General features: G+C 41.6%; 3 protein-coding genes across 4 annotated transcripts in view; 2 read left to right on the top strand and 1 right to left on the bottom strand.

Moving 5' to 3' along the window:
• The first annotated feature begins 2,724 nt into the window (after positions 1–2,724).
• Positions 2,725–6,646, top strand: hspa5 (heat shock protein 5). Of its 2 annotated transcripts, none has more exons than XM_069171684.1 (9): positions 2,725–2,881; positions 3,451–3,576; positions 3,697–3,928; positions 4,057–4,194; positions 4,295–4,407; positions 4,489–4,879; positions 4,978–5,215; positions 5,301–5,468; positions 5,592–6,646. In XM_069171684.1, exons 2-9 carry the CDS (start codon positions 3,461–3,463, stop codon positions 6,158–6,160), a joined length of 1,965 nt encoding a protein of 654 aa, XP_069027785.1. In that variant the 5' UTR covers positions 2,725–2,881; positions 3,451–3,460; the 3' UTR covers positions 6,161–6,646. The 2 variants fall into 2 exon arrangements, with proteins under 2 accessions (XP_069027785.1, XP_069027773.1); XM_069171672.1 differs by having other exon boundaries at positions 3,411–3,576.
• rabepk (Rab9 effector protein with kelch motifs) lies at positions 6,570–9,751 on the bottom strand. Its single transcript, XM_069171699.1, has 7 exons — positions 9,357–9,751; positions 9,133–9,287; positions 8,321–8,476; positions 7,930–8,094; positions 7,405–7,554; positions 7,160–7,309; positions 6,570–7,046 (listed from the first exon to the last, which is right to left on the bottom strand). Exons 1-7 carry the CDS (start codon positions 9,407–9,409, stop codon positions 6,820–6,822), a joined length of 1,056 nt encoding a protein of 351 aa, XP_069027800.1. The 5' UTR covers positions 9,410–9,751; the 3' UTR covers positions 6,570–6,819.
• A 225-nt stretch (positions 9,752–9,976) lies between these two features.
• The window catches only part of rgs3a (regulator of G protein signaling 3a), a 119,616-nt gene continuing 103,438 nt past the window's right edge, over positions 9,977–26,154 (top strand). The window contains exons 1-7 of the mRNA XM_069171579.1: positions 9,977–10,068; positions 13,978–14,099; positions 20,086–20,136; positions 21,562–21,620; positions 21,702–21,796; positions 22,587–22,655; positions 25,728–25,788. Of these exons, the coding sequence (XP_069027680.1) occupies positions 14,021–14,099; positions 20,086–20,136; positions 21,562–21,620; positions 21,702–21,796; positions 22,587–22,655; positions 25,728–25,788 (414 nt within the window). The 5' untranslated portion in view covers positions 9,977–10,068; positions 13,978–14,020. The remainder of the gene's footprint in view (positions 10,069–13,977; positions 14,100–20,085; positions 20,137–21,561; positions 21,621–21,701; positions 21,797–22,586; positions 22,656–25,727; positions 25,789–26,154) is intronic.

The raw sequence follows: 26,154 nt of genomic DNA, 5'->3' as shown, positions 1-26,154 counted from the left end.
TATATTTTAACTCTATTTGTATTTAATTTGATTGGATTTTATCTGTTTTTATGCATTTTATCTGTTCTTATGCATCTCATTTTTTTTCTATATTTTTAAATGTTCCCTTATATCTGTTTTTATGTGAAACACTGCATGTAATTCTCTTGCTGTAAAACACTTTGAGCTGCATTTCTTGTATGAAAGGTGCTCTACAAATAAAGTGTATTATTATTATTTACAACAATTTGCAAGTCGACTCGGTTAGGCCTATAGGGTGTTTAAATAGAAGGAAATACAGATCTAGAAATCAACTATTTATATTTTCAGAACCACAGACATAGCTTATAATAAATGTCAAAAATTCCTTTACGAAAACCAGGGCTGTTATTTTTCTGAAAATAGGTAGTAACAACACATCTGTTCGGTGATATGTTCATACCTTATCATGTCGTGATATGAGACTATATCATTTTTCATTTTTTATCATTAGGCCTAAATCCACGTATTATTTATCAAAAATCTCAGTGTAAATATTTTGTTAAAGCACCAATACTTATCCCTACAATATTGTTGCAATGTCAATATCAAGGTATTTGGTCCAAAATATCATGAAATTAGATTTTGTCAAATATGAAAGAATAATTTGTGCAAAACTCCTAATTTTTGTATTTATAATGCGTTAGAAGAAACATGGTTACAACAAAGACAAGGCAAGGAATTCAAAACTGAGAGTGTTTTTTTAGTTGAAATTGTATTGTAAGAAATTGGAAAAGTAACGTTACAAGTGGTCAATGTAGACTCACAAAGGTTGACAATCAACCGTTCCCACATATGATCAGTTTCACTTTCTCAGTCATTCAGCAGCTGCATAGCTCCTCCTAGAGTTAATGTTGATGCCCAACTCTTCTATGTCAACATTAAGGCCCATTGAAAAAGTTCAAATGTAGGACAGGACACATATTTGAGGAAAACGAAGTACAATTTGTAGTTTACCCACTGCTCTGGGCTGAGTCAACTTTTTCTTTTGTGATTGAAAGTTTTTATTAAACAGAAAGAAACATATAACGACACAAATAAAAGGCAGCATACACTATAAACACACAGATGTAAAAGAAAGAGTCCTTGAATGAGATCACAAAATAAAGTAGATTACACGCATTATTGTTCTGAAACAATTTTTTTTAATTGTTCTTACAGTCATCCAATATAATGACAAGTCCAAAATAATGAATTATAGTCCATTTCTGTGCTAGAGAGCAACTTTTTTTGTCCAAAATCTATTAAAAACACATCACTGAGCCACACCATTGTACTGATGATTTATTTTTTCGCTATAAATATGGGCACTATTGTTGAAACACCTCCAGATACTCATGACAACAATTCACAACTCTCAGTATAGTTTCTAGAAAATGAACGTGTTGAACTGTAAAAGCCACTTTTCAGTTGCTGTGTCAAGATTTGTGTAAAAAGTTGTCAACTTATAAGCAAAATATCAATAGAATCTGTGATCAGTTCCATTTAATTGATTTAGGCCCAGAAAACCATAGCGAAATATGAAAAAATGTGAGCTGTCACTCTTCCACTTCAACTTAGTCCCTATGCCAAATAATATTGAAATTCGAGTCCAAAACAGTGTTTGTGGGTCTTCAGTCCACGCAGGATAAACCAGATTAATGCATTAATTTTTGAGTCTAGAAAAGTCTGATGCGTTTTGGAAACAAGTGAATTAATCTCACCCAGATTCATGTTATCACAAAAAGACAACACAGTTGTAATTCACTGTGTTCCCTTCATTAACCCGGACATAAGATATAAAGATAAGAACGACGCTTGTAGCTTCAACAGAAAAGACCATGTTTGTTTGTCGAAAATGCTAAATTAAGTAGGGCTAAGTAAAAATTATAACTGAGAGAGAAGTAAAACATTATTATTATTTTTTTTTAATAACAGTAATTTATCAGGTGCACATTTACTGTCATACTCTGGCTCGCATAAGTTTGTACATTTGAAAAGGGATCATATAGACAAAGTGTAGCTTTGGCAAACAGTTACCTAACCTCGACCTCCCTGTGCTTCATACACAGATTGTATTATCAATATATTGCATAATGTGTTTGTCTGATGTATATAACCTTTTTAAGATGCCTGCAGTCTGCAAAATAATTCACAAGCTTAATATCACTGAGACAGTAAACTGCAGAGTACTCGTGTTAAAATATGATAAATAATAAATGTATTTACAGGCTGCATTTCAAGATAAATATCTCAGCCAAAAGTTCCCTGATGAAACTTGCAGTCAACTCCAGTTCATCTGATGTAGCATTTGATGTTGTCACACTGGCCTTGTTAATCATCGTTATGAGTCACACGTGACACTCACAGTGTCCACATAATCGCGCATCTGCAAACAATGACATAAAAAAACGTCAAACAAACACATGGAGGGTCATTATAAAAACATAAAATAAACAAAGTGCAGCTCTGATTTCAGAATGTATGAAATGTGAAAATGCTCCGTTTCCCCGGTTGGCGGATTGACATGTCGCTGCACCAGTTGCGTGCGCGATCTCGTTTGACAGGCAGCCAATCAGCATCGGAACCGTGGTCACAAGCCGTGACGTCACCTCGACCCGATGTGTGCAAATCAGCGGCGGCCAGCATGCTGGACGGCACCAATCAGCGCCTTCCAACGAGCAGCCGTTCAGCCAATCGCGGGCCTCCACGACGGGAAAGCAGTGACGGGTTATATATGGAGAGAGCACACTTCATTCAACATCATTTCACACAGGCGACAATTTAGAAAAGACAAAAGAAAAAGGACAACTCGTTACGAGAGGCTTCGTTTCAGTTGGGACACCGCCGAGGCCGTGAATTCGTTGAACTTACGTCCGTTAAGGTTTGTAGAGTTCCCGGTGTTCATATTTATAACGCAGCGACGTCATATTTCATGTTTTCTTCAACGTTTCATCGGGATGAAGCCGGCTAAGCTAAAGATGTGTGACGACGGTGACGTTCACTTATCAGAAGTTTAACGTTCCTGCTGCTTTTTAAAATCAAAGCAGGCCATAATTCGTATTATGACATAAACATGATGTACTTTCTGCCCTGATTATGGGATGGTGTTCCTCCGCCTCATGTCTGCTTGGCACGCTAACGAACACCAACCTGTTCAAAGCGGTTAGAGGGTCGTGGGGACCTACAGCCTCTTAACGTTGTTGTTTAATTTAATTTAATTTAAATTTGACACGTTTCCAGTCATATATATTGGTCATAGCTGAGCTTTCTGTTTCGTCGCGGGTCTGAAGCCCATTTTTAAAATGACATCAAGCGTTAGCATTAGCTGCGAGCTACGTGAACTTGGGCGCCAGGGCCCACGTCGGGCACGCAGGGGCCACGTTGACTTACGTCGTGTTTCTTCTCCTCAGGTCTTTTTCATAGATTTTTTTTTGGGGGGGGAACAAACAGACGAGCGGAGATGAAGCTGCTGTGGGCCGTGATGCTGTTGGCCGGCACCGCGTTCGCCGACGATGACGACAAGAGGGAGAACGTGGGGACTGTGATCGGAATCGACCTGGGGACCACCTACTCCTGGTAAGGACAGGACACCACGTCACACTGGGTTGTTTTTATAAATGTAATGATTGCAATTAAATAAAATAAATGCCATTCAAATAAGCATCCGTTAAGTAATCTCCAAATGTTTTCTTTTAGTGTGGGAGTGTTCAAGAATGGCCGTGTGGAGATCATCGCCAACGACCAGGGAAACCGCATCACCCCTTCCTACGTGGCCTTCACCGCCGAGGGCGAGCGTCTGATCGGGGACGCTGCTAAGAATCAGCTGACCTCTAACCCCGAGAACACCGTGTTTGATGCCAAGAGGCTGATTGGCCGCACTTGGGGCGACTCCTCTGTGCAACAGGACATCAAGTACCTTCCCTTCAAGGTGAGTTTTTTTCTTTTCTTTTTTTTACTCCTGCCAATGAAAAGCGAAGGTCGTTGGATTATTTTTGGGGAATTCACGTTTGAGCAACATTCTCGGTATATTAATAGATGCATTGTTTTCCTCTTAAGGTCACCGAGAAGAAGAGCAAGCCTCATATCCAGGTCGACATCGGTGGTGGCACGATGAAGACATTCGCTCCGGAGGAGATCTCTGCCATGGTGCTTACTAAGATGAAGGAGACTGCTGAGGCTTACCTCGGGAAGAAGGTACCAAAAAAAACCATGTCAAGGATTATAGATGAAAGAATTTTTGAATAAACTGTATAATGTGACCTAAATTTCTACTTCCTTTTTCCCCCCCCCTCAGGTCACGCATGCTGTGGTCACTGTCCCCGCCTACTTCAACGACGCCCAGCGTCAGGCCACTAAGGATGCCGGAACCATCGCTGGTCTGATTGTCATGAGAATCATCAATGAGCCGTAAGTGTCGAACAAAAAAAATATTTAACCATCTGTTATTTTAATTTATGATAATATACTCACCATAATTTGAATCCTCAGAACCGCTGCTGCCATCGCTTACGGTCTGGACAAAAGGGACGGCGAGAAGAACATCCTCGTGTTCGACCTCGGCGGCGGCACCTTCGACGTCTCCATCCTGACCATCGACAACGGCGTGTTTGAAGTGGTGGCCACCAACGGAGACACTCACCTGGGAGGCGAGGACTTCGACCAGCGCGTCATGGAGCACTTCATCAAGCTGTACAAGAAGAAGACGGGCAAAGACGTGCGCAAAGACAACCGCGCCGTGCAGAAGCTGCGTCGCGAGGTGGAGAAGGCGAAGAGGGCGCTGTCCGCCCAGCACCAGTCCCGCATCGAGATCGAGTCCTTCTTCGAGAGCGAGGACTTCTCCGAGACTCTGACCCGCGCCAAGTTCGAGGAGCTGAACATGGTGTGTTTTCAGTCATGTTTAAATGTTGCATCCGTCTATCACGACTTTATAAACTGTGACATGCCTGTTTAAACACGTTTTTTTTCTCCCCTTTCCAGGACCTGTTCCGCTCCACCATGAAGCCGGTCCAGAAGGTGCTGGAAGATGCCGACCTGAAGAAGTCCGACATCGATGAGATCGTCCTGGTCGGCGGCTCCACCCGTATCCCCAAAATCCAGCAACTGGTGAAGGAGTTCTTCAACGGCAAAGAGCCCTCAAGAGGCATCAACCCCGACGAGGCTGTTGCATACGGAGCTGCTGTACAGGCTGGAGTGCTTTCTGGAGAGGAGGACACCGGTAAGTTTTAGATAGAGAGAGATATCACAGGATTGAGCTTTCAAACTTTGAATCGAATTCACTAAATGTCTTTCCTGTCGTGCAGGGGATGTGGTTCTTCTGGATGTGTGCCCCCTGACCCTCGGTATCGAGACCGTCGGAGGAGTAATGACCAAACTGATCCCCAGGAACACTGTCGTGCCAACCAAGAAATCTCAGATCTTTTCTACAGCTTCTGATAACCAGCCTACCGTCACCATTAAAGTCTATGAAGGTAAATGTCCATGCAAGATGTTGTGGTGCAAACATGATCATTTGTATTTACCTGTGTGTGTTTAGACAAGTGAAGTGACGTGATTTGAAATGTTGCACGAGCCTAATTATTGACTCTCTTTAGGCGAGCGTCCTCTGACGAAAGACAACCACCTGCTGGGCACCTTCGACCTGACCGGCATCCCCCCCGCCCCTCGTGGCGTACCGCAAATCGAAGTCACCTTTGAGATCGACGTCAACGGTATTCTGCGCGTCACCGCCGAGGACAAGGGCACCGGAAACAAGAACAAAATCACGATCACAAACGACCAGAACCGCTTGACGCCCGAGGACATCGAGCGCATGGTCAACGACGCCGAGCGCTTCGCCGACGAGGACAAGAAGCTGAAGGAGAGGATCGATTCCCGCAACGAGCTGGAGAGCTACGCCTACTCCCTGAAGAACCAGATCGGCGACAAGGAGAAGCTCGGCGGCAAACTGTCCGACGACGACAAGGAAACCATCGAGAAGGCGGTGGAGGAGAAGATCGAGTGGATGGAGTCGCACCAAGACGCAGAGCTGGAAGACTTCCAGGCCAAAAAGAAGGAGCTGGAGGAGGTGGTTCAGCCCATCATCAGTAAGTTGTACGGCAGCGCGGGCGGACCGCCACCGGAGGGCGCCGAGAGCGAGCCAGATGACAAGGACGAGTTGTAGGCAGGTTTGGAGTCCTCCGTCACCCCTCGCCTCTCCAGTGACATCTAAATGTACATATTGGACTGATGGAACTCGAACAGAGGAATGTTGGAGGGAGGGGTGACGATGACAAGCAACCATGCTGAATCTTCATGAAAGACTTTAAGATGAGTTTCAGTGTGACAGGTGTTCTCTTCGCTGGAAGGCGGAGATATTCATCAGCCCGGATATGAGGCTCGTTGCTGCTGTTCTCAGGCAGTCCTGTTAGGTTTCTGTAATGGGGAGGGACTTAGTGGGGGGAGGGAGCGAGGAGAGGAGAGAGAGGAAGGGAGGGAGGAAAGGAGGAAGGGAGGGAGGGTCGGTCGGTCAGGTGTTTGTGGGAATATCAAGGAGGATGTCTGTGGGATTAAAGGATCTTTATGTTCACAGGCAGTGCTAAAAGCTATTTATTGAATCTGGTCATTGTACTTCTGGAAACATGTTGAAATAAATGTTTGATACAAATGTCGTTGACTCCTGTTAAATTAATTTGACGATTTTTCGGGTGCAAATTCTGTACAGACGAGTACATGTTTATCACTTGCATCCAACACATTCACCAGAGGTGCAAACGAGTCGTTTTTACCTTCTCTTCCAGTACACACTCTTAAAATAACAATCCCTTTTGACATATTTCATCTTCATGTCAAGATGGTCACAATACAGTCATTATGTATGACGCCCCGAGTGTCCATGCCTCCAAACACAAAGGCCAGATTTATTGTCTCGGAGGCTGCTGGGCTGGCGGCTTGCTCCTCATTTGCATTCCCCTCAACGCACACCTTCCACGGTAGTAAACACATGGAGTGGTCCAGGCGGTTAGGCGGCATGTCTCCTTCGAATTTCATTAGGATCCATCTGCTTTTGTCTGCAAGCAAAAAGTATAAAAAAATGTAAATGTTTTTCATTTACGTTCCGTCTGTAGAAATAAACGGTTCAGTCGAGCAAAGCTATAGTGAAGTCTTTTGTAAGTCTGCGTACCGGTGTTGAATCTGTGCATAGAGTTGCTCGCTCCATCTGCAGTCATGCCTCCAAATATGTAGAAGTTCTTTCCCAGCGCCACAGCTGAGTGGGCTGCTACTCCTGCTGGTATGTCTCCTTTGGCCTGCACCTTCTCCCACTTCATGCTTCCTTTTAAACAACACTTTATTTTAGATCTTGAGACCTTCGCATTGTTTGAGATAAATGTGAAAAAGGCCTGATGCTCCAGCGTTAGAGGGACTTACTGGAGTCGAGAGAGTACATATCATTGTGGAACTTCTCCCCGGCCATGCCGCCATGAATGTAGATCTTTGAACCCACTGCTACGATGATGTGGCCGTGTCTGGCTGCTGGGTGTCTGCCTTGCGTTTCTGGTTGGGTCCAAGTGGAAGACACTGGAAAACATTTACATTCAAGTTATTAATATACAGACCTCAAACATAAACTGTTTAATCTTTTTTTTTTTTTTTTTTTTTTAACACCGATACAAACACTTAATTGTGGGCAATAAAAGGAGGATGACTAACACCTTCAATAGGGTATGCATAATCATATGGCAGCTATTAAATGACTTTGATACCATCAAATACATAAGACAGGTGTATTAATGAGGCATTCAGTGACGATGTGATTTTAAATGTGGAACAAAAATGTCTTCATTTTGATGCAATGTGATGATGGAAACATGATGACCTCTGATCATGGTGGAAATCAAAGCTAACTGCATTGTGAAGCGCTGCTTGTGGCGATCATGTCAATTTGACACCAACCTGTGTCGAAGACATGAAGTTGAAGGTCTGAGACAGGTGCAGCTCCCGCTTCCCCCCCGCAGAAGACATACAGTCGGTTCCCGAGGCAGGCGGAGCTGGTGTGGTACGTCCTGGGACTCGGGAGTTCCCCGTTCGCCGCCACGTTATTCCACTGGGGCTCACTGTCTGGACACACACACACATTCACTCACTCCTCTCGCCCCAAATCGGCTGTAACAGAATGGATCGAACCCTTTTCACTGACGTCTGTGGTCACAAATTGTGGCAACCCGATCACGTGTGGACGTGCGAGAGCACAGACCATCACGCTCTCTTTGAGTGACGCCTTAAGTTGATCAGTGAAATGTCAGGAGATCGCAGAAGATGCAGTGAGTTTAAGTTGGGATTTTACCTGTTAACTGTACATTCTGAATGCAGTTGCGATTGCCGGTCTGCTGAGCCCCCCCGAACACCCACAGGCTCTGCGGGCAGCTCTCTGGCACGAAGCTGCTGTGTTCATAACGTGCCTTCAAACCGCGCCACTCTGCAACGTCCCATTCATGATTATCTGGTAAAAAAAAAACATGCAAATAAAGCCCGATATTACTATCGGTTTAAAGTACATAAATCATGAAAGTGCTGACAACAGCTTCACTTAATCCTCATAATAAATCCAGATGGATTATAGTGATAACATCATCATAACTAAGAAATTCAGTTAAATATTTACACTCTGTTTCCCCATGTTACCTCACTGCAATAAGACTGTTCACCTCCGGCCAAATCCATCCTACATCAATAACACCGTTGCACTGTTGTTTAGTTTAATATAATATTATTCTATTTTTATTTGTATACAATGTGCATCTTTACATTTTTTATATTTAATGTAGTCATTTTTATTGCTTTTACCATCTATCTATCTATCTATCTATCTGTCTGTCTGTCTGTCTGTCTGTCTGTCTATCTGTCTGTCTATCTATCTATCTGTCTGTCTGTCTGTCTATCTATCTATCTATCTATCTATCTATCTATCTATCTATCTATCTATCTATCTGTCTATCTATCCTTTTGTAAATTGTATATTTGTTAGTAGGCGCAGAGTAATTTGCAGAATGTCAAAGTAATTCAAACTAAATCTTCATATTTCTTTTCCTAGTAAAGTTTAGTGAAAACTGTCTGACAGTTATACAGAAGCCTTTAAAATAATAATAATAATTTTACCGAGATTAATAATGTGGGAATGTGAGAAACTGCCACCGGGATCGGCTCCTCCGACAATCAGGACTCTTCCTTTTGCTCCATCTCCAGATGGGATGAAGGTGCAGGTGTGACCCACACCGTCACCTGGAGCTCTTCCCCCGGGGATCAAAGAATACCTGTTCAAAGCAAAACAAATTCAGAAAAAGCAAGACACAAGTGCAACGAATCAGTCTGAACGTACTGACCATACTCCTTCTTCGGGTTTATCTCCAGGGTCGAGAACGGGCAGGAACTCCATGTCTCTGATGACGTAATTCTTTCAGATAAAATGACAGATAAGCGACGAAAGAACAGCCGACATCAAAATGTCTCTGAAGCAGCTGATGGTATTCACAGAAAGTTAATATAGCTCTTAAGTTAAACACCGCAAAATGTGGCCATGACGAGAAAGACTTCCGGTCCACTAGTGTGTTATTCCGGGTGAAACAAGGAGCGACTCCTTTTTTTTTTCTTCTTTTTTTTCCCCCCGTATGATTAAACAGAAGTCTGTTTTCTTTGGCCCCGTTTCAAAGTCCATTCACGACAGGCGGACGTGGCTAAATAAAACCGTTAAAAACGAATCGTAACGTAATCGACTGCGAGAGCGAGAGCGAGCAAATATTAGCTACGTTGAGCGACGCTCACCGGCGCGCCGCTTGCTTCCGTTGTTTACCCATTCCAAACGTGGTTGCTATAGTTTCCTGGCGCGCATGCGCACTTCAGTTGCCCGGCGCCAATTTGCTATTTCCCCACGTGAAACATTCACGTGATCTTCTTTGCACGATTAGCGAAGACGCCGCTGCCGCCTGAGAAAACACAAAAATGCAGAAGGGACAGGCGCTCGCTGTCTCATAAAAATGTGCCTCCAGTGTCCGTTTGACGTAAACAGTCCTTTTATCTCCCACGTCAAGTCGAAAGGTAGGCTACAGGTGAGATTAGAGCTAACTTATTAGCCTCTCGCTATTTCAACACAGTCGGGAGTTTAACGCGTGTTTAACGCGTGTTTAATGCGGCTGTATGCATGTTTTAAGGATGCCGATAACTCGCCAGGAACAATCACATTTTACAGCGTCGCCGTCAACATGTTTAAGTTGCTGTTGGCAGCAGAAAGAAGCCATACCTCCACCGACCAACCGGAAGGTTTGTTATCTTTATGCGACCCGCAGAAATAGTCTTTGTTTTGTTTCTACATTTACAATAAAAAAAAAAAAAAAAAAGTTCAGCACACATAATAGTGTTCAAGTTGGTGCAGTATGTTGGTTTTTCAGTGTAAAATGTTAAAGATTGCATTTCATACTGTGTCCAGTAGGTTGTGCTATTGTATTATTTGTTAAAACCTCGACTAAACATTGCTCACCTTGGCTGGAGACAGCAATACACACACACACACACACACACCCACACACACACACACACACACATACATATATATTTAGGAAATAATGGTTTTGCTGATTTTCCTATTAGGATAAATACAAAACAAAAAAAACAGGTTTCTTTCAATTAAAGCATCAAAAGTCTCTTAAAAAAGGAGATGATTTGTCTTTAAACTTTTATTGACTGTTCTTAAATTACAGGCATGCAGAAATTTGAAGTGTGTCGACCCAGATGTTGACATTTCCTTTTGATTATCCTTTTTCAGACCACAGTTTAGACTACTGTAATTTAAAAAAAAACATAAATAATATTAATGTTAGCCTATCCTACTGTTTTTAATTTTTAAATTAATGTATTGTTGAGTTTGACCTTATATCTTATAAAACACCAATCATAATCTGCTCAGAAGCTACTAACTAGGTAACATATATGTTTGAATATGAAAATGCTGCACAAAAATGCTGACTAGTCAGCAGCTAACTAGTAGATAATGACTTGAATAATGTCACACTGATTTATTTGTATTTTTTTGCTGGGGAAAGCTGCAGGATTTACTGCATCACTGTGGAGCTGCTGTCTGCAAGCCTGGACCTTCTTAGTCTGTCCACAGCGTCATTAAAACAATATGTCATCCTGAAATGGATAAAAGATTTATGGGGGTTTATTGGAGGAAGAGTTGGCACTTTCTAAAAACAAGATCCAGGTGAAAGGGAGCAACCAAGACTGCAACCCGTTATACTCCGAGCACTATAACTCAGTGGCATTGGATTGTATGGCGGAAAACAACAGACACATCCTACAGCAATTACTACTGACTACTGCTACTCTACTCTACAGTCAGTTGCCCTTTTTGTTTTCTTCATAAATGACATTATACCTTATAAAGATGAAACAGTGCTGGTGTAGCTTTGTGGCTAAACTTTCAGGTTCACAGAAAACAGTTTTCTTCAAGGTTATGCACTCGTGTAGTGAAACATGTCAAAAATCAAGACAGAAAATTCAATTTTGGCAAACCTTGGTTGCTGCGACTCACTTTAACAACTATTCTTTTAAAGTCTAGAAAATATTGCGCGATGAACTCTACTGTGTTAGTTTTGGTCTTTTCATGGGATTTTTTTTTAAAATAAAAAATGTAGATCCTTCAAATTTGAGGATCTCAACTTTATTTTTTGTTTGCCAAGATTTTTGATTTGATTTATATTTAGCCACTTTACATTTTGTTATATTTTTCTTTAATGAAGCTTTTGTTTTATTTGCCTCGTCATGAGTTTGTTTCATTGTTTGCTTGTGTATTTGAGTGTCACTCACTGGGTGCTCGCAGCTTTCCCCCTTGATCTCTGTCTATTCTCTCTTCTGATTCACCTCCAACCAGAACTGCACAATCATCCCCAATCTCCCAGCTCAAATTGAAAATGCAACTCTTCAGAGAAGACGTCTTGTTCTCGCCTACTTATCTCTTCCATCTTAATTAAGTCTCCGTCGTCTTTTACCTTCCTCTCCATTTGCACCCGATATTGCCCCCTTTTCTCACATTTCTCTGCCTTGCACAAACTGTATAGCTTTTTTTTTTTTTATAGTGCATTTCCTTATCAGCCCTGAAACTATTAGGGGCATATTTAATATTTGTTACATCGAAGTATAAGGACACACAACTTGTAGCTTGTGATACATCCAGCGGATAAAAACTTCTGTCCCTGTGTGTTCGGACCTGATACACAACATCAGCCTGACAGACTGTAAAACGTATTCATTATTTCTGGTCCACTCAAGTTGAAAAATATTACTACTTATCAAAAACTACTCACAATTCAAATATTAAATGTTAAAGAGCAATATGTAAATAAAATATGCAAAACATTTTTGGAATATAAATGACATGAAGAATATGAAAAGGAAGTGAAACTATAAAAAAACAAAAAACATCACAATCCAGAGAAATAAGCAATAAAACTATGGTACAGTAAAATAAACCAAATAAACCAAAAACCTTTCCTTCTCGTGGTTGTAGGTGAAATTGGGAAATAAAGCAAGACACGTTTGAGTTATGAACTTGTTTTTGAGTATTGGACACATGACAATTTGAATTTTATAGGGAGTTTCCTTGGTGAACATAAATGAACATCGGGGGGGGGGAGTGTATTTTTGTGTGTTTGTGAGAGACTGATGTGTAGAAGTCCAGTTCTGTTCCTCCAACACAGACTGTTTCACAGAAGCATTATCTGCCCAGCTTCCCCTTCAGGAAGGCACGAGTATGAGTTTCAGAGAGGTCCTTTGTCTTCCCTTCACTTTAACTGATAAGGACCAAATGAATCAGGGGATTTTTGTGGAGGGACAGAATCAGAAGAGAAGTGGAAAACATATTTCTGCCTTTTTAAAGTCCAGAGGAAGGAGAAAGATAACTGGAGATATGATTTTTTAAATTTTTTTTGGTCAGGCCCAAAATAGCTTCTCTGTATGCCATTGTTGTGAGCCTGCTGTATGATATGTGCCGATTTGTGTGGTCGGCAGGAGGAAATCCATCAACCCGATTTTTCAATTTCAATAAGGATTAAATGGGGATCCTTATTGGTGGACAGCTTGATAACCAGGATTAATATGGAAAGTTCATCTATCGGTTACTGGTACACTTCCACTGGGCCAGGATGTCTGAAAAATGTGCTGTTGTTGTTGTGTCACATTTCACCCGGAGGTGTGTTAAATCATGCTGGAAAGTAATCTGGATTATTGCCACACAAACACAACGGTGGATTAGTGTGGTCTATTAAACTGTGTACACTCACTGATTGTTTAATCTGGGTATTAAAACCATGTTTTTTTGGTTTAATTTTTTTTTTTTTTGAGGCAGCTGTAGTTTGCTTTGCCTTGTTGGCTTTAAATTATACTAAATAACACCAGATAAAAAAACAACTTGCCACCTAACTTTTTTAACTTGAGTGACAAAAGTATCTTTTGTGTCACAAATAACACATTTCTTACCATTTACACATATTATGTAAAACTGGCTCTCATTTTTATTAATACTCTTGTCTATGTGCATTTGTCAAATGGCTGTAAATCCATCTGACAGCTGTAAACAGTGCAGTGAATGTCACCCACGTGTTCACGCCCAAATGGTGCAAAACCAACCAAACTATAGAAAAACAGGAAAAACTCTGTAGCTGCTGTATTATAACAAAGCCGTATTTGCTAAAGCAATCATTACTTCCAATAAACAACAGACTGAGTAAATAAAATGAATCCAAATATTTATATTCATCCTTTTAAAGGTGTCACAAAGCATTTTACTGATTTATAAGGAATATAGTAATAAGTAATGTACTAGACCAGTCCATGTCACTCAAAAATCTGAAAATAGATGGTGTGTGTCCTTCCTGTTGCCTTTCACTGCATGCATATTGTACAAAAGCACACACGCACAGGTATCAAGTTTCTTTCTCCTCTTCTTCATAGCTGCTGAAACCGTCCCATCTGCAGTTCGCACGATCCCTCCGAGATGAGCTGCCTCAGAGTTTACCTGCGCCAGCCTCCCGGCAGCTCTCCGGAGGCCTCATCCTTCCTCCTCAGCACCCACGGTGAGATCACATTATTTTATTTGTTTTAGCTGTGATAGTTTGATGCATAAATCCAGGGTAGCGTCCTCTATCTGTTTTTATTCATCTGGAATGTGTCAATGTCATGTGAAGGATTGCGTCATGTCGGTCTGACACTCAATCCTGCAGCCTGTTGAGATGAGAAGCACATTAGTCGCAGCAACAAGTGGGCTCAGATGTAGCGACGTGTCCCTCGCCCTCGTAATGAGGCTTCCCCTCCTCATCTGGTGACACCCTGAATCATTTATGGAGGGTATTAACCAAACTGGAGGAGGGTGCACCTGCACTGTTTGCTGAGACTAAAGCCTCATCCATTATCCAGTATTTATCAGCACAAATGAATATATGGATAAGGTATTACAGGGGTGTGGTTACAGTTGAGAGGCAAATTTTTTTTTGTATGCATGGTGCTGTCGAGTCAGGAGGAGGTCGGGGGGTGTGGTGGGGAGGGGTGGGGAGCTTGATTAACACAGCAGGGGATCGTATAGTTTTATTGTGAAATGTCCACGTAGTTACAGCACAAACAACGAGTGCTTTGATATGCAAGAAAACTGCTGGCGTTTCCAAATGGATGAAGGATATTCGGTTTATGTCTTTATTTAGTTGATTTGTGAGAGAGAAGGATTCCCATCAGTAGTTTTCCTCCTACAAGCCCCTCCCATTTTGCTCCTGCTGGTGGTGTCATAACTGCATGGTATTCATGGAGGTTACTGTCAACTGACCTCTGCAGTCTTAAAGGTGAAAAACAAAGAGATCACAAGATACTATTTGTGAACTATTCTGGCTGATGTCTGATGTGATATGTACGTGGTGCTGCGTGATTATTCCACTTGGGCTCTCGCTGAGTTCGTTCTGACAGTGTGGCCTTTTCAGAACTGGATCAGATTTGGCTTTGAGCTCGACTTCTTTCACAAAGCGTCTATTATTTGGTAGAGTTTGCCCGTGGACCTCCGAGGGAAACATTTCCCACCGCTAAAGAGTGAATTACTGCCACTCACCAGGTGAGTCTTCTCCTGCCATCGGGCATTTGTTGGACACCTAAAGATTCTCTACTCCAGTCCTCGATATGATGAGCGTTGAGTGTCAACTCCTGTCGTTGACTCTGGTATGTTTTCAACATGTTGTTTAGAAGCTGCTAAAACTACCAAAAAAACCACTATTTTGCTTCCTAACAGTAACAGAAAATGGCCCCGCTGTTAAACCTAAAGTGATTTGACAAGTTTTGATATATAACTACTGACTGAAGTGGTTTGAGCTAAGAATTTTTTAGTTTTTTTTTGTTCAGCTCTTACTTCTCTTTCAACCTTTTGTTTGACAGTCACAGACTTGCACTATAAGAGTTGATAACTGCAGTACTTACCACGGCTTGAGGCAAAGCCAGAGTCAAACAGAGACGGGAAACAGAAACGTTATAATCCGGGCGAACTGGATTCTGGACTGGAAGCGTTTTCCCTCGCTGGCCTCGCCCCGGGAAGCATTTCCCCCTTTTTCTCTGAATGGATAGTCTGACAATGGTTGAGTTTAACTGATGGAACTTCCTTGTCATCATGATTAATGTGCAGGGAGCATTTCAGATGATTAAATATTAAATACATGCCAAGCTCTTCTAGAAATATTAATCGTGCAGTCTTCCAGATATTGAATTTCTGAAGACCTTTTTTCTTCTGTCTGTCAAGACATATTGGCATCTGACATGGAGGTGTCTCCCTCTGCGGATTCAATGGACACGATAAATCTGATCTACTCCCCTGATTAGATAAATGCAGCGAGAGCTCCGTTTGACTGGTTTTGGCAGCGAACACGGAAGGAGATGAGTTTTTCTTTTTTTTTTAGGAAGTTATATAAGAAGCCTGTTAAAAGAAATTCAGGGAAGAAATGAGAGGACACCTTGTGTGTCTCTCATCAAACCTGCTCTTTGTTCCCTCTTGGATCAAATGGGATGAATTGGCGGTCGCCCCGGATGAAAACTTTAAATCCTATACAGCAGTTTCTCAAACTTTTCAAAAAACATGTCCTGTCCCCCCCCCCCCACCCCCACCACCATTCTCACAGCAAATGTTACAGAACAGGGATTAACTCTGCTCCTTTCTGCTGATAATGACTACTTTAACTGTCACATAAAGACTGACAGTGTCCTTTGGCCTGGCTTTACTGCAGGCTCTTGGCGGGGTGGGGAGGGGGAGGGGGGGAGGTTTTCACATGTAAATTTGAACAAATAAGCAGCAAAGCCTATTAAGGCTGAGATAGAAGGAGTGAGAGGTAGAGGATAACAAAGAGCCACACACACACTACATAACCTTCCCATCAGCTGGAGCCTGACCTCCCTTTTTTTGTTTTTTTGTTAATTTAATTGGAAATTCATTTTTAAGGTTACTTTCTTCTTCATGTTCTTTTTATTTTCATGAACTGAAGATGTGGTAGCATTTAATGGGTTTCTGTGAGCCTGATTGGGGATTTGATGGGAACAAAGCAGAGGAAGGCTAAATAAATATATATATATTTCTTTTAAAAGATATCCGGGTCCTTCCTCCTTCTTGCACATCCCATGTCCACAATATCATCAAGAAATGGCAGTTAAACGACACTCAGCAAGACGAGATCTGGAAAACAAGGACACTTTCAGATAAAACTGCTCGTCTGCAGGTCAATTTGCCTGATACCAGGGTGGAGCTGCACACCTGTATCAGGAGAAGGAAGGAAACTGTGACCTCATCACAGCATCATGTGGATAAGTCAAAGGCATTTTTGGATCATCTGAAATCAAGTGAAAATGGAGCTTTTTGGAGGAAAAAGGAGCATTAACATCTGTTGAACATGCTGCAGGTGCATGGCAGCCAGAGAATATTTCAAAACTTAAAAGTGATCTGCAAGAAATGTTAAGAAATAATTATTTTTTTTTGGGAAGGAGTCGGATAGGGAGGAACCATGTAGTGTCTCTGAGCCTTTAATCTGCCGCCTCCTCAAAAATATCTGTTTTTTTTAATACCTGATTTCTTGTCTTACAATATTTTACCTCTGCAAAACATTTGTCCTGTTTTGCATACATCATTTTATAAATTCATCACAATTCATCAACCACAGTTGGATGTTTGGTGGGCGAGACAGAATTTAATGAGCGTTGATTTCACTGTCAGTGAGATTAAGTCTGCAGCAAACAAACTGCTTTTAGAGACGAGAGCAAACTGAATAGAAGAAGAAAAAATAAGCAAACAAAGCACATACAAAAAAAAAAATACAAGAAAACGTTCACCTGCTCAGTGAAATCAGGGAAATAGATTCATACAAACAACACAGACGAAAGGAATTATAATACAATAACATAATTATCCTCAACATCAACATTGCCTTTTTATAAAATTTCAGGGGTCATTTCAGTTTAGTCTGTTTTTAAATGGAGAGCAGTCAGTCTGTAAATTGATTGCCGGTGACTGAGGGAGGAAGTGGAGCAGATGTAGAAAGTTACACAAAGATTCGTGGAAAGGTGGTTTTTAATTTCCGTGTAAATGCAAAGTGTTTGCAGCGTTGGTAATAGCCAGGGTTGCTACGGCGCTGTGAGTCTAGGTTATGTTCAAACACTAGAAAATTGAACCTCTTTCTTCTTTGTAGTCAAAGCAATAAATATTTTCTGAAAACACAATGGTTCACAATGACTTCAGTGTTTTTATTCCTTCCTGCATATTTTTTTTCTCTTAGTATAACCTTCTCTGTTTCTCCAAAGTACTTTTATTGTGGAGAGGACTCATTATTTTTTTTACTGCTGCTTTAAAAAGACTTTAAATTATGCTGTATTATTTTAATTATGGCCTCTTTTGCTTAAATGGTGTGAGGTTGGAACGTCTCCAACACTGAAGGCTTGTTTTCCTTCCTTCACCTGAGCAAGCTTGGCATTTTGAATTGGCTCCTGCTCTAAATCCTTCCATGCACATCAGCTCCACCGCCGCCGATGGCTCTCGGCGACCCGAGGCTGCATTCGCCGCATTTCTGACGAACCAAAGCTGTGGATAAATGAGAGACGAGTGGATATTTTCTCTGGATCTTTATTTGAATGACAGCTATGTATGCAATTCAACTTCGGTTATTTATTACGCCCGAAATCCTAAATTCTGCGTGTGCATTTCGTCCGTCATCGGGATTTACTCGACTTTAGGAACATTTAATAGTTTTTGGAGCTCTTGTTTCCAGCTGAACTTTACTCCGTGATGGAAATGTCTCTGATTAGAGGAGATTGGGTACTCGTGCATAAATCCTAATTTATTCAAAAGTAGAGCATTTCAGAATTCATCAGGAAATCACCGCTGAGAGACTTTATTTCAAGCCAGCAGACTCTGCATGGATCAGGCCAGATTTTCCTCCCGGTTTGGGATGCTCTTATATATCTGCCACATCACCAATCACCCGTGTGGCTGCTGTCAGCAGCATCTGATAAAACCTACAGTCTTGACGATGACTGTGCTGTCGTACAGAACGTACATGCGGTCTGCCTGATTAAGTCTTCTCCCTCTGTTGGCTGACATTTTGTAAAATGTGGTCCTCGTGTTTGAATAAAGCTTGTGAACATATAAAAGTCAGGACAATACCAGCAACAGGGCGTGCTGGACCTTTGTTGTCATGGTAACAATAATAAACTTTATTTGGTTCTTCTCTCGTCACTGAAAAAAAACTTTTTGCAGGTTTATCTTCTGCAGTTTAACAGCCCAGATGAGTGATATCCTCACTGTAAGCATGTTTTTCTGTCTGGATGTTACAGTGAATCAGTAGGAGCAGTGTTTTGATTTATATTAAAACACCTGCCGTGTTTTAAGAATAAAGGAAATCCCATCATAGCTCCTGCCTGCCCGTTTACTACCATCATGGATACCTTTGTGAGCGTGTCGTGTCCACTTCATGTAGTTTTCCCGGCGCTGCAGCACATGAAACAGGAGCTGCCTTCACGTGAACCTACATCTCCGTCCTCATGTTGATGCAGCCGTGCTGGGTGAAAGCCTCGGCCAGAGGCGTTTTGTTTCCAGGGTTGTATTAGGGCAGGTTCAGATCAGCAAGAATGTTCTCCGCGTTTTCCACTTTGTTCTTCTTCCGCGTTGGCCAGGAGCACAAAACCAAAGCCAAGTTCAGTGTGGGAACGACAAACATCCCTCGTACCCAAGCGCTGAAGTGCCAGCGGCGTTATCACACAACGAGGCACCCTCGTTTTAGCTTCGGACTCTGCTCTTATGAACAGGATCCATTTAGAAGAGCACAAAGCCAATGTTAGCTGTGGCCATGTCAACATGGTGAACACGTCTCCTGGAGTGGTTAGCAGCTCGGGAGGCTCACGGGAAAGGAGGGAGAAAAAGTGACAGCTGATGCACGGCGGACAAAGACAGGCGCACACACACATATGTACACACACACTCACACACACATATGTACACACACACTCACACACACATATGTACACACACACTCACACACACATATGTACACACACTCACACTACTGGATGCCTTTTCAAGTGTCAGTTTGTGTTTCCTTTGCTGCCAGTTTTTTTTAACGTTTGACATTTTATAAAAGAGGAAAGTTAATGAAGTGATGATTATCTGAAAGTGTGTTTAACAGTTTTATCAATATTATCCTGTTAACAAATGTGTGAAAGGAACAGTGAGACAATTTGTAAAAATATATACGTCTCGGATGAGAAAAGAGATCCCCGTATCAGATATATTTGGTTTCTGTCAAATATGATTCAATACACAGTCCCTGCTGCCAAGAATCAAAAGCTCCCGTCAAACTAGTCTTTCCGATAAGCTAAGCTAATAATCACGATGCTTTAGATTCATATTTATTAAAAAGATATGAGAATTGATCTCTGCTAGAAAGCACACACACAAAAAAAAAAAAATCGTCCCGAATTGTCGAGCCGTTTGATGATATAAAGCATAAAGTTCAACCGTGGTACCTGTCGTGACCTTTCTTCTCTCACCTTCAATAGGTCAACTCAAGCTGTCAATCATCCTGGAGCATGAAGTACTTGCTGTCAGCGGTGAGTCCCGTTCAAAGCTGCTTATGTAGAAGGACGCTTGTTCGTTTTGGTGAAAGTGTGATACGAAGTGTGCCTGCTTGGAGGTTGATGAAGTTCTGATAAAAATAAATGGAGAGTTTAAAAAAATTAGATGTAAAAGCAACTTTTTTTTAAAAAAAATTGTTTTTTGTCACACATGAACATGAACTGTCTCAACGTTGAATGGCACAGTGCAGACCGCCGTTCAATCCGCGGCCATTGATGACAAAAAGCTTTGGTTGGAGTGGTTGTTTATTTTGGTTGCCCCAGCAACCAAAGCCCATCACCTCCCCCCCTATGTTTGTCCCTGATCCTCCATCTCCCCTCTCAGCATCTTTTTGTGCCCCCCCCTCTAAAATTGGATAAATTATTCTCGAACAACAAAAAACACGGTCAACACACGGGTGAACTGTGTTTATTACAGAGACAGGAGCTGTTTTCTGTTCATGTAAAAGTGCTTTTTATGTTTCATCTTAGGATTCACCCCCACAGAAAATAACACTTTTCTCGCACAGTAATTTAAATCAAAGTGCACTGGGTGCTTTGATTTGTAGGATGTAGTTTGTGACAAACAGACCGGTGGCTCTTCTCTTGTTGTGCCAGCTCCATATCGTGCAGGTTTAAGTGCTTGTTTTATCCACTTTTATTTACTTTTAGCTGTACCTAAATGTTCTGTCTTCTCACATCATAGCTCCGATGGTTTTACATTATGTAACAGAATAAGTAATCTGGCTTTGTATTATTATCTTCTATAAGATATCTGCAGAACAGTTGAGTTTGAGCCACTTATCTTTCCTCTGAAAACCCCAGCAGGTGCTTTGTTTATGACAAAAGGATGATAAAACTCACAACAAAATGCCGTCGCTGGAAATGATAAAGGCAGAGAAGAGTGCATCAAATGTTAATTTACTCACCAAACCTGCAGCTGCTCCTATAAAGTATGCAGATTTCCTTCCTGAGTTTTCAGACACTGGAAACACATGATGGCTTCAAATCATTTTCACAGCTTGTTATTTCAGCATTCAGACGTCCTCTCGTTCTTCCTCCACATGCTTAAATGAGAAGCAGAAATATAGGGGAGTTAGTAGAAATCAGACGAGCTCAACATGGCAGCCTGGCACAAGTACCGGAAATATGCTTCTACATTTTGCACCGTCTGGTCCTGCAGCACGTCAACACTTGTTCCATGTGAACAAACCTAATGTGTTGCAAATGTGTTCATGCATGAATGCTGTAAACCTGACAGGATCTCAACCTCCCAACACAGAGCTTTACATCACAACATAGATTTTGTGTCCTTTATTTTGGGGCATTTTGAGCCAGCGTCTGAAAAATGCACATGTGTTTACATAATTGATGTGATGTGGAAGTTCTACTTTATTCAGCTGTTTTTATATGTGTTCTCAGTGTTGGAGGCGAGGGGCATGCTGCACGAGTGCAACGGGCCGTGTGACTCTTATGTCAAGGTACGCGCTACAATACGGGACGGTACATAAAAACAACAACCCACTGTGGACACTAACACAATATTTTGCTGTGTTCTTCAGGTTGGGATGTTTCCAGACGCCGATCCTCGAGAAAGACAGAAGACTCAGATGGTTCCTCACTGCAGGAACCCCGTCTTCTTACAAACCTTTTACTTGTAAGCATTCAGCCAATTTGTTAAAAAAACCAAAAAAAAAACACACTTTTCCCAGTGTCACGAACCATTTTACAATCCTTCAAGATGATGTTTCTAGTGTAGTTCCATTGAATTCTTAGTTGAGTGTCGCTCAGGCGTCACACTGTGCTGTGTGAACTTGTACTGATTAAAACCCTGAAGTTCAATTGTTAGCGGGAACAATGCTGAATGTGAATGAAGGTATTTTTCATTTCACTGTCCTGAAGGTTTTCAATTTGCAAGCAAAGGTTTTCGATTTGCGGCCAAAAAGAACAAATTCTCAATTCTGTGACCAAAACTAACAAAACTTTGAGAGCAAAATTTGCAATGCAAATAATTTATTCTCAGTTTATATATTTTTTAGTTAGAAACTTGAAATTTGCTCTCAAAACAGTTTATTTTGCTCGCATAATAAAGACTCAAAAATACCTTAATATTTGTCTGTTTATGTTCAGAACAACGGATCTCAAACCTCAGAAGGAACTCCGGTTCCTTTTGTTTATTCCCGTCACTCGCTCCCCCGTTTTCCCTCTTCGTTCAGTGCCGTCTCAAAGTAAGATCGAGCCCCGGGATAAGCGCCAATTTCTGGCTGAGGTTGAAATATTTTCACCGTTGATGCGTCTTTGCACCCGTTCGCTGCCTCTTGGCGAGTCGACGCGTCTTTCCACTGACTTCGTGTGTAATTGCACGACGGCCTGAAATTCACCCTGAACTCTGTCTGAGTTGGAAGTTTGGGAGCAGTTGACTTATTTTCTTTCCCTTTTGTTTTCAGCGTTGTGTGTGAGGGCGACCTTCGTAAGAGACTTCTCGTCACAATGTGGAACTCCAACTCCACAACCAGGTACCTGCTGGGAAAGTTCAGGATGATGATTGACACCGTCGTTAACAGGAAACTAAAATGCTTTCTGAGAAGTTGCAACACATCAACAAGCGTTTCAAATATGCACAAAGCCAGTGGGGCAGCAAAATACCATTTTATAATTGATGCTGTGTGTGTGTGTGTTCTCCTTTGTTTGCCTGTTTCTGGATCTGACAGAATGAATGTGTTACTCTCGCCTCCCTGCCTCAGCAGACTTAATCTGAAACAGGGTCATTGCTGGGGACGGAGGACATATGGTTGAATGAGCCAACCACACATTTTCCCTGCGCTGTGTTGTATTGCGAGTGCAGAAGAAAAGCATTATTATGTGCTGGAAACACTGGAGACACTGTTTTGGAGCCTGTTTAAAGGCTCTTTGCCATGAATGTGGAAGAGCCACTGGGTTTCCTCCCCGTTTTTCTCTAATCGTCTCTTGCTGTCTTCAGTACAGTAAATGAAAAACAGCGTGTAGTTCAAAGGATGTCCACGGATGTATTGTGCGCAGGGACAAGCTTACATGATCGTGGAGTTCAGATCATGGAATGATTATTAAGATAAAGACCTTTTTTTGGGACGGTTTCTGGGCCGCAGATTAAGAGCTCTTTGGAAAGCAATTAAGCTTCATTCACACCAAATGTCTGCGTGGTATTTATTGGGAAAAGCCAGCAGGAAGAAATGTTTTCCAGTAGAATTACAGTACACATTTGATTTATTCTTTTATGTTTTCTGGATAAAATCTGTGTCCGATTGCAGGAATATTACCTGGGTGCTTTTATCATGCTGTGAAGAACCTGATTTATTAAAAGCTTGTGGGCACTTCTTCACACACCACCACTGATTCTCCAGATGCTCTTGACAAGCAAAGACAATATTGTGGTCTCCTCTACGACAAACCAGGGCAGCATCTGTTCAGCGCAGGCAGTCTGTCACTTCGGATGAACAGCAATCATAGGACCGGCTCCCCTGACTTGTTGTATCCGGCAGTAGCCCAGAGAAATGACCTTGAGATCAGCCCGTTGAGTCCCCTCCGATGGACCCAAGGCCAGCACACATATGAACGGACAGGTTTGGACCATGTGTCGAGGCTAGTCAGTTGAGGGTTGTTGAAAACACAGCAAATCATACCTGTGGCCTCTGCAGCGGTGTGCTTTCAGCCCCGTGTTCATCTCAGAAGCAATTTCAAATGAGATCCAGCTCAAATGTCACAAAATGTGGTTATTAAACGCTCCCTGTTGTGCTGCCGTGGAAAAAAAAAAGAAAAGAAAAAGTTGTGGGAAGCAGTGCTTCTTCAGTAAATCCTCTTAAACACCAGCGAACATTTGCCAAAGTGCTGCTGTGGACGAACTCAGCTGATCGTGACACGAGCGTGAGCAGCAGCACTTTGATTGAGTGGTGACGTGTCCCTTCACGCCAATCAAACACTTCTGAAATATTCAGCCACTAACTTAACAAAATTAATAGACTGATCATAGGAACATTTTACAATTCTTTCTTTACACTGAATGAAAGCATGATAGTCCGGCATTTTCTATTCACTTTATTTCTATCATCTTATTCTCTTTCTATATCAAACGTGTCTCGTGAACTTTCAGCAGTGGATTTGACGCGCTAGTGAATATTTAGAGCAGCGAGATGGTGTTTGTGGAAACGACTAAAAATAAACTGCAGTGTTTATCATGTTTATCCTGATAAAGGAAGATGTAACCTACTGGAACAGTGTGGCCTGCTTTTAACCAGGCATGTTTGTGGGGTGACGTCTGTTCACTGAGTTTTGGTTATTTGCTCGGTTTAATCCACCACTTTGGTCTCGACTGAAAAATCTCAGGACACTTTTGTACACAACTTAACACGTTTGTAAGAATCTTAATGAATTCTAACTTTAATGGTTTCATGACTTGCCCCTTTGAAACCAGAACATTTTAGAGAAGCGAGTCATCTCGGCGTCCAATAATTTGTTTTGTGGCCAAATTGCGCGAAAATGTCAAATGACATTTGACCCATCAGCCTATTCTGTATTTTAGTCCTAAGTTCAAATGCTCAACTAACATTGTGAACTCCTGAACACAAGCATATTAGTATTGTCATTGTGAGCATGTTAGCATTAACATATAGATCAGAGCCTCGAGTACTCAGACGTGCCAGCGTGGAGAAACTTACTCAAAAGTTTGTGGGCAACAATGAAAGTCTATGAAACAAAAGATTAAGCTTCTGGTTTCTGCTACTGATTATTGATTTTGGTCTTTTTTTTTTTCATGGGGTTTATTTGAATTTAAAAAGACAACGGAGCTTTTGTCTGTTGTATACGAGATGCTCATTTCTACTGACGGCTGACTGTTCTTGCTGAAAAGTTTCTCACCGCTGAGTCTGGATTCCATGGAAGTTGTGGTTTCTGGTCACCAGCTCGTTCTACTGAATGCTGCCAAGAAACATTTCAGGAATTAAGTATTGCTGTTGGCCAGCATCGTCATCATCATCATCATCATCATCAGCAGCAGCAGCAGCAGCAGCCGCTGCATTACTCCTGTCCAGCTGCAAGGTTGTCCGGAACTATTTTTCTCATGTATGCATTATTAAACATCCTCCATCAGCACCAGGCACAGGCTGCCGTAACTAAGTGATAATATATTTGTCTGATGTCAGTTTTACTCTTCATGGGAGAAATATTTCCCAAGCGTCACATTTTCACAGCTTTAGTCTTTTTGTTATTGTTTTGGTCATTTTCATTATAGTTTAATTCTGCTTCCAACATTCCCAAATTCACTCGAGGGATGAATCTGTATGCCTTCTGTTTTATTATAAATGAGGATGCGTACCTGTGGGACAAGATTATGCTTGACAAAATCTGACATCAATTGAACACTATAAAATCATATTAATTTGCTTGGATTTGTTGTTTGATGTATTTTATTTAACACCTTTGGAGGATGAAAACACATCTCGGGTGTCTGACCTGGGTTAGATGACACACCGGCATGACAGAGGAGAATTTTCTGATATTTTTTTTATTCCACTCATTTATTCTCTCTGTCTGTCTCTCTGCCTTTGTATCAACAGGATGAGTGTGCTGCTTGGTTGCATGAGCTTTGGTGTTCGCTCCCTTATGGATCCAGACAAGGTAAGTTTCAACACGAAGCTTACAGCTATAAAGACGTTCTGTAAAACAGTCTTCCTGTTTCAACTTCCCCTCTGTGTGTCTGTCTGAGTGTGTCTATCTAGCAGACCATGAATCTCTAGAGTTTAATTCGGTGTGAATGAGTTCCAGTGACCTCAATAGTTTTGGAGGAAACACTTTGGGGTTACCAGTGTTACAGCACAGCAGCGTTTGAGTCACTCTCTGCTGACATGGTTTGAGTCAAACACACATTTCTTATTCAAGTCTCACAGAATAGAATTTCTTTCTTTCATTGATTTTTAGTATTAAAAAAAAAATACAACTTAAATGTCCTCTGGCGTTTTATTTGGCCATAATACAAACAAACAG

The sequence above is a fragment of the Embiotoca jacksoni genome, unplaced genomic scaffold, assembly GCF_022577435.1.
Source record: "Embiotoca jacksoni isolate LCO1_2020_lvr unplaced genomic scaffold, fEmbJac1.0.p SCAF_10, whole genome shotgun sequence".
In the NCBI taxonomy this organism is placed as follows: domain Eukaryota; kingdom Metazoa; phylum Chordata; class Actinopteri; family Embiotocidae; genus Embiotoca; species Embiotoca jacksoni.
The sequence above is the reverse complement of the archived record's forward strand: the minus strand, read 5'-3'. Positions and strand labels throughout refer to the sequence as shown.

Excerpts from the sequence above, each read along its gene's own strand:
- hspa5 (XM_069171684.1), top strand. The coding sequence starts at position 3,461 with ATGAAGCTGCTGTGGGCCGTGATGCTGTTGGCCGGCACCGCGTTCGCC. Across the intron at positions 3,929-4,056 it reads TCAAGTACCTTCCCTTCAAG|GTCACCGAGAAGAAGAGCAA; the intron begins GTGAGTTTTTTT and ends TTTCCTCTTAAG. Across the intron at positions 4,195-4,294 it reads AGGCTTACCTCGGGAAGAAG|GTCACGCATGCTGTGGTCAC; the intron begins GTACCAAAAAAA and ends CCCCCCCCTCAG.
- rabepk (XM_069171699.1), bottom strand. The coding sequence starts at position 9,409 with ATGGAGTTCCTGCCCGTTCTCGACCCTGGAGATAAACCCGAAGAAGGA. Across the intron at positions 8,477-9,132 it reads TTCCCACATTATTAATCTCG|ATAATCATGAATGGGACGTT; the intron begins GTAAAATTATTA and ends TTTTTTTACCAG. Across the intron at positions 8,095-8,320 it reads TCAGAATGTACAGTTAACAG|ACAGTGAGCCCCAGTGGAAT; the intron begins GTAAAATCCCAA and ends GTGTGTGTCCAG.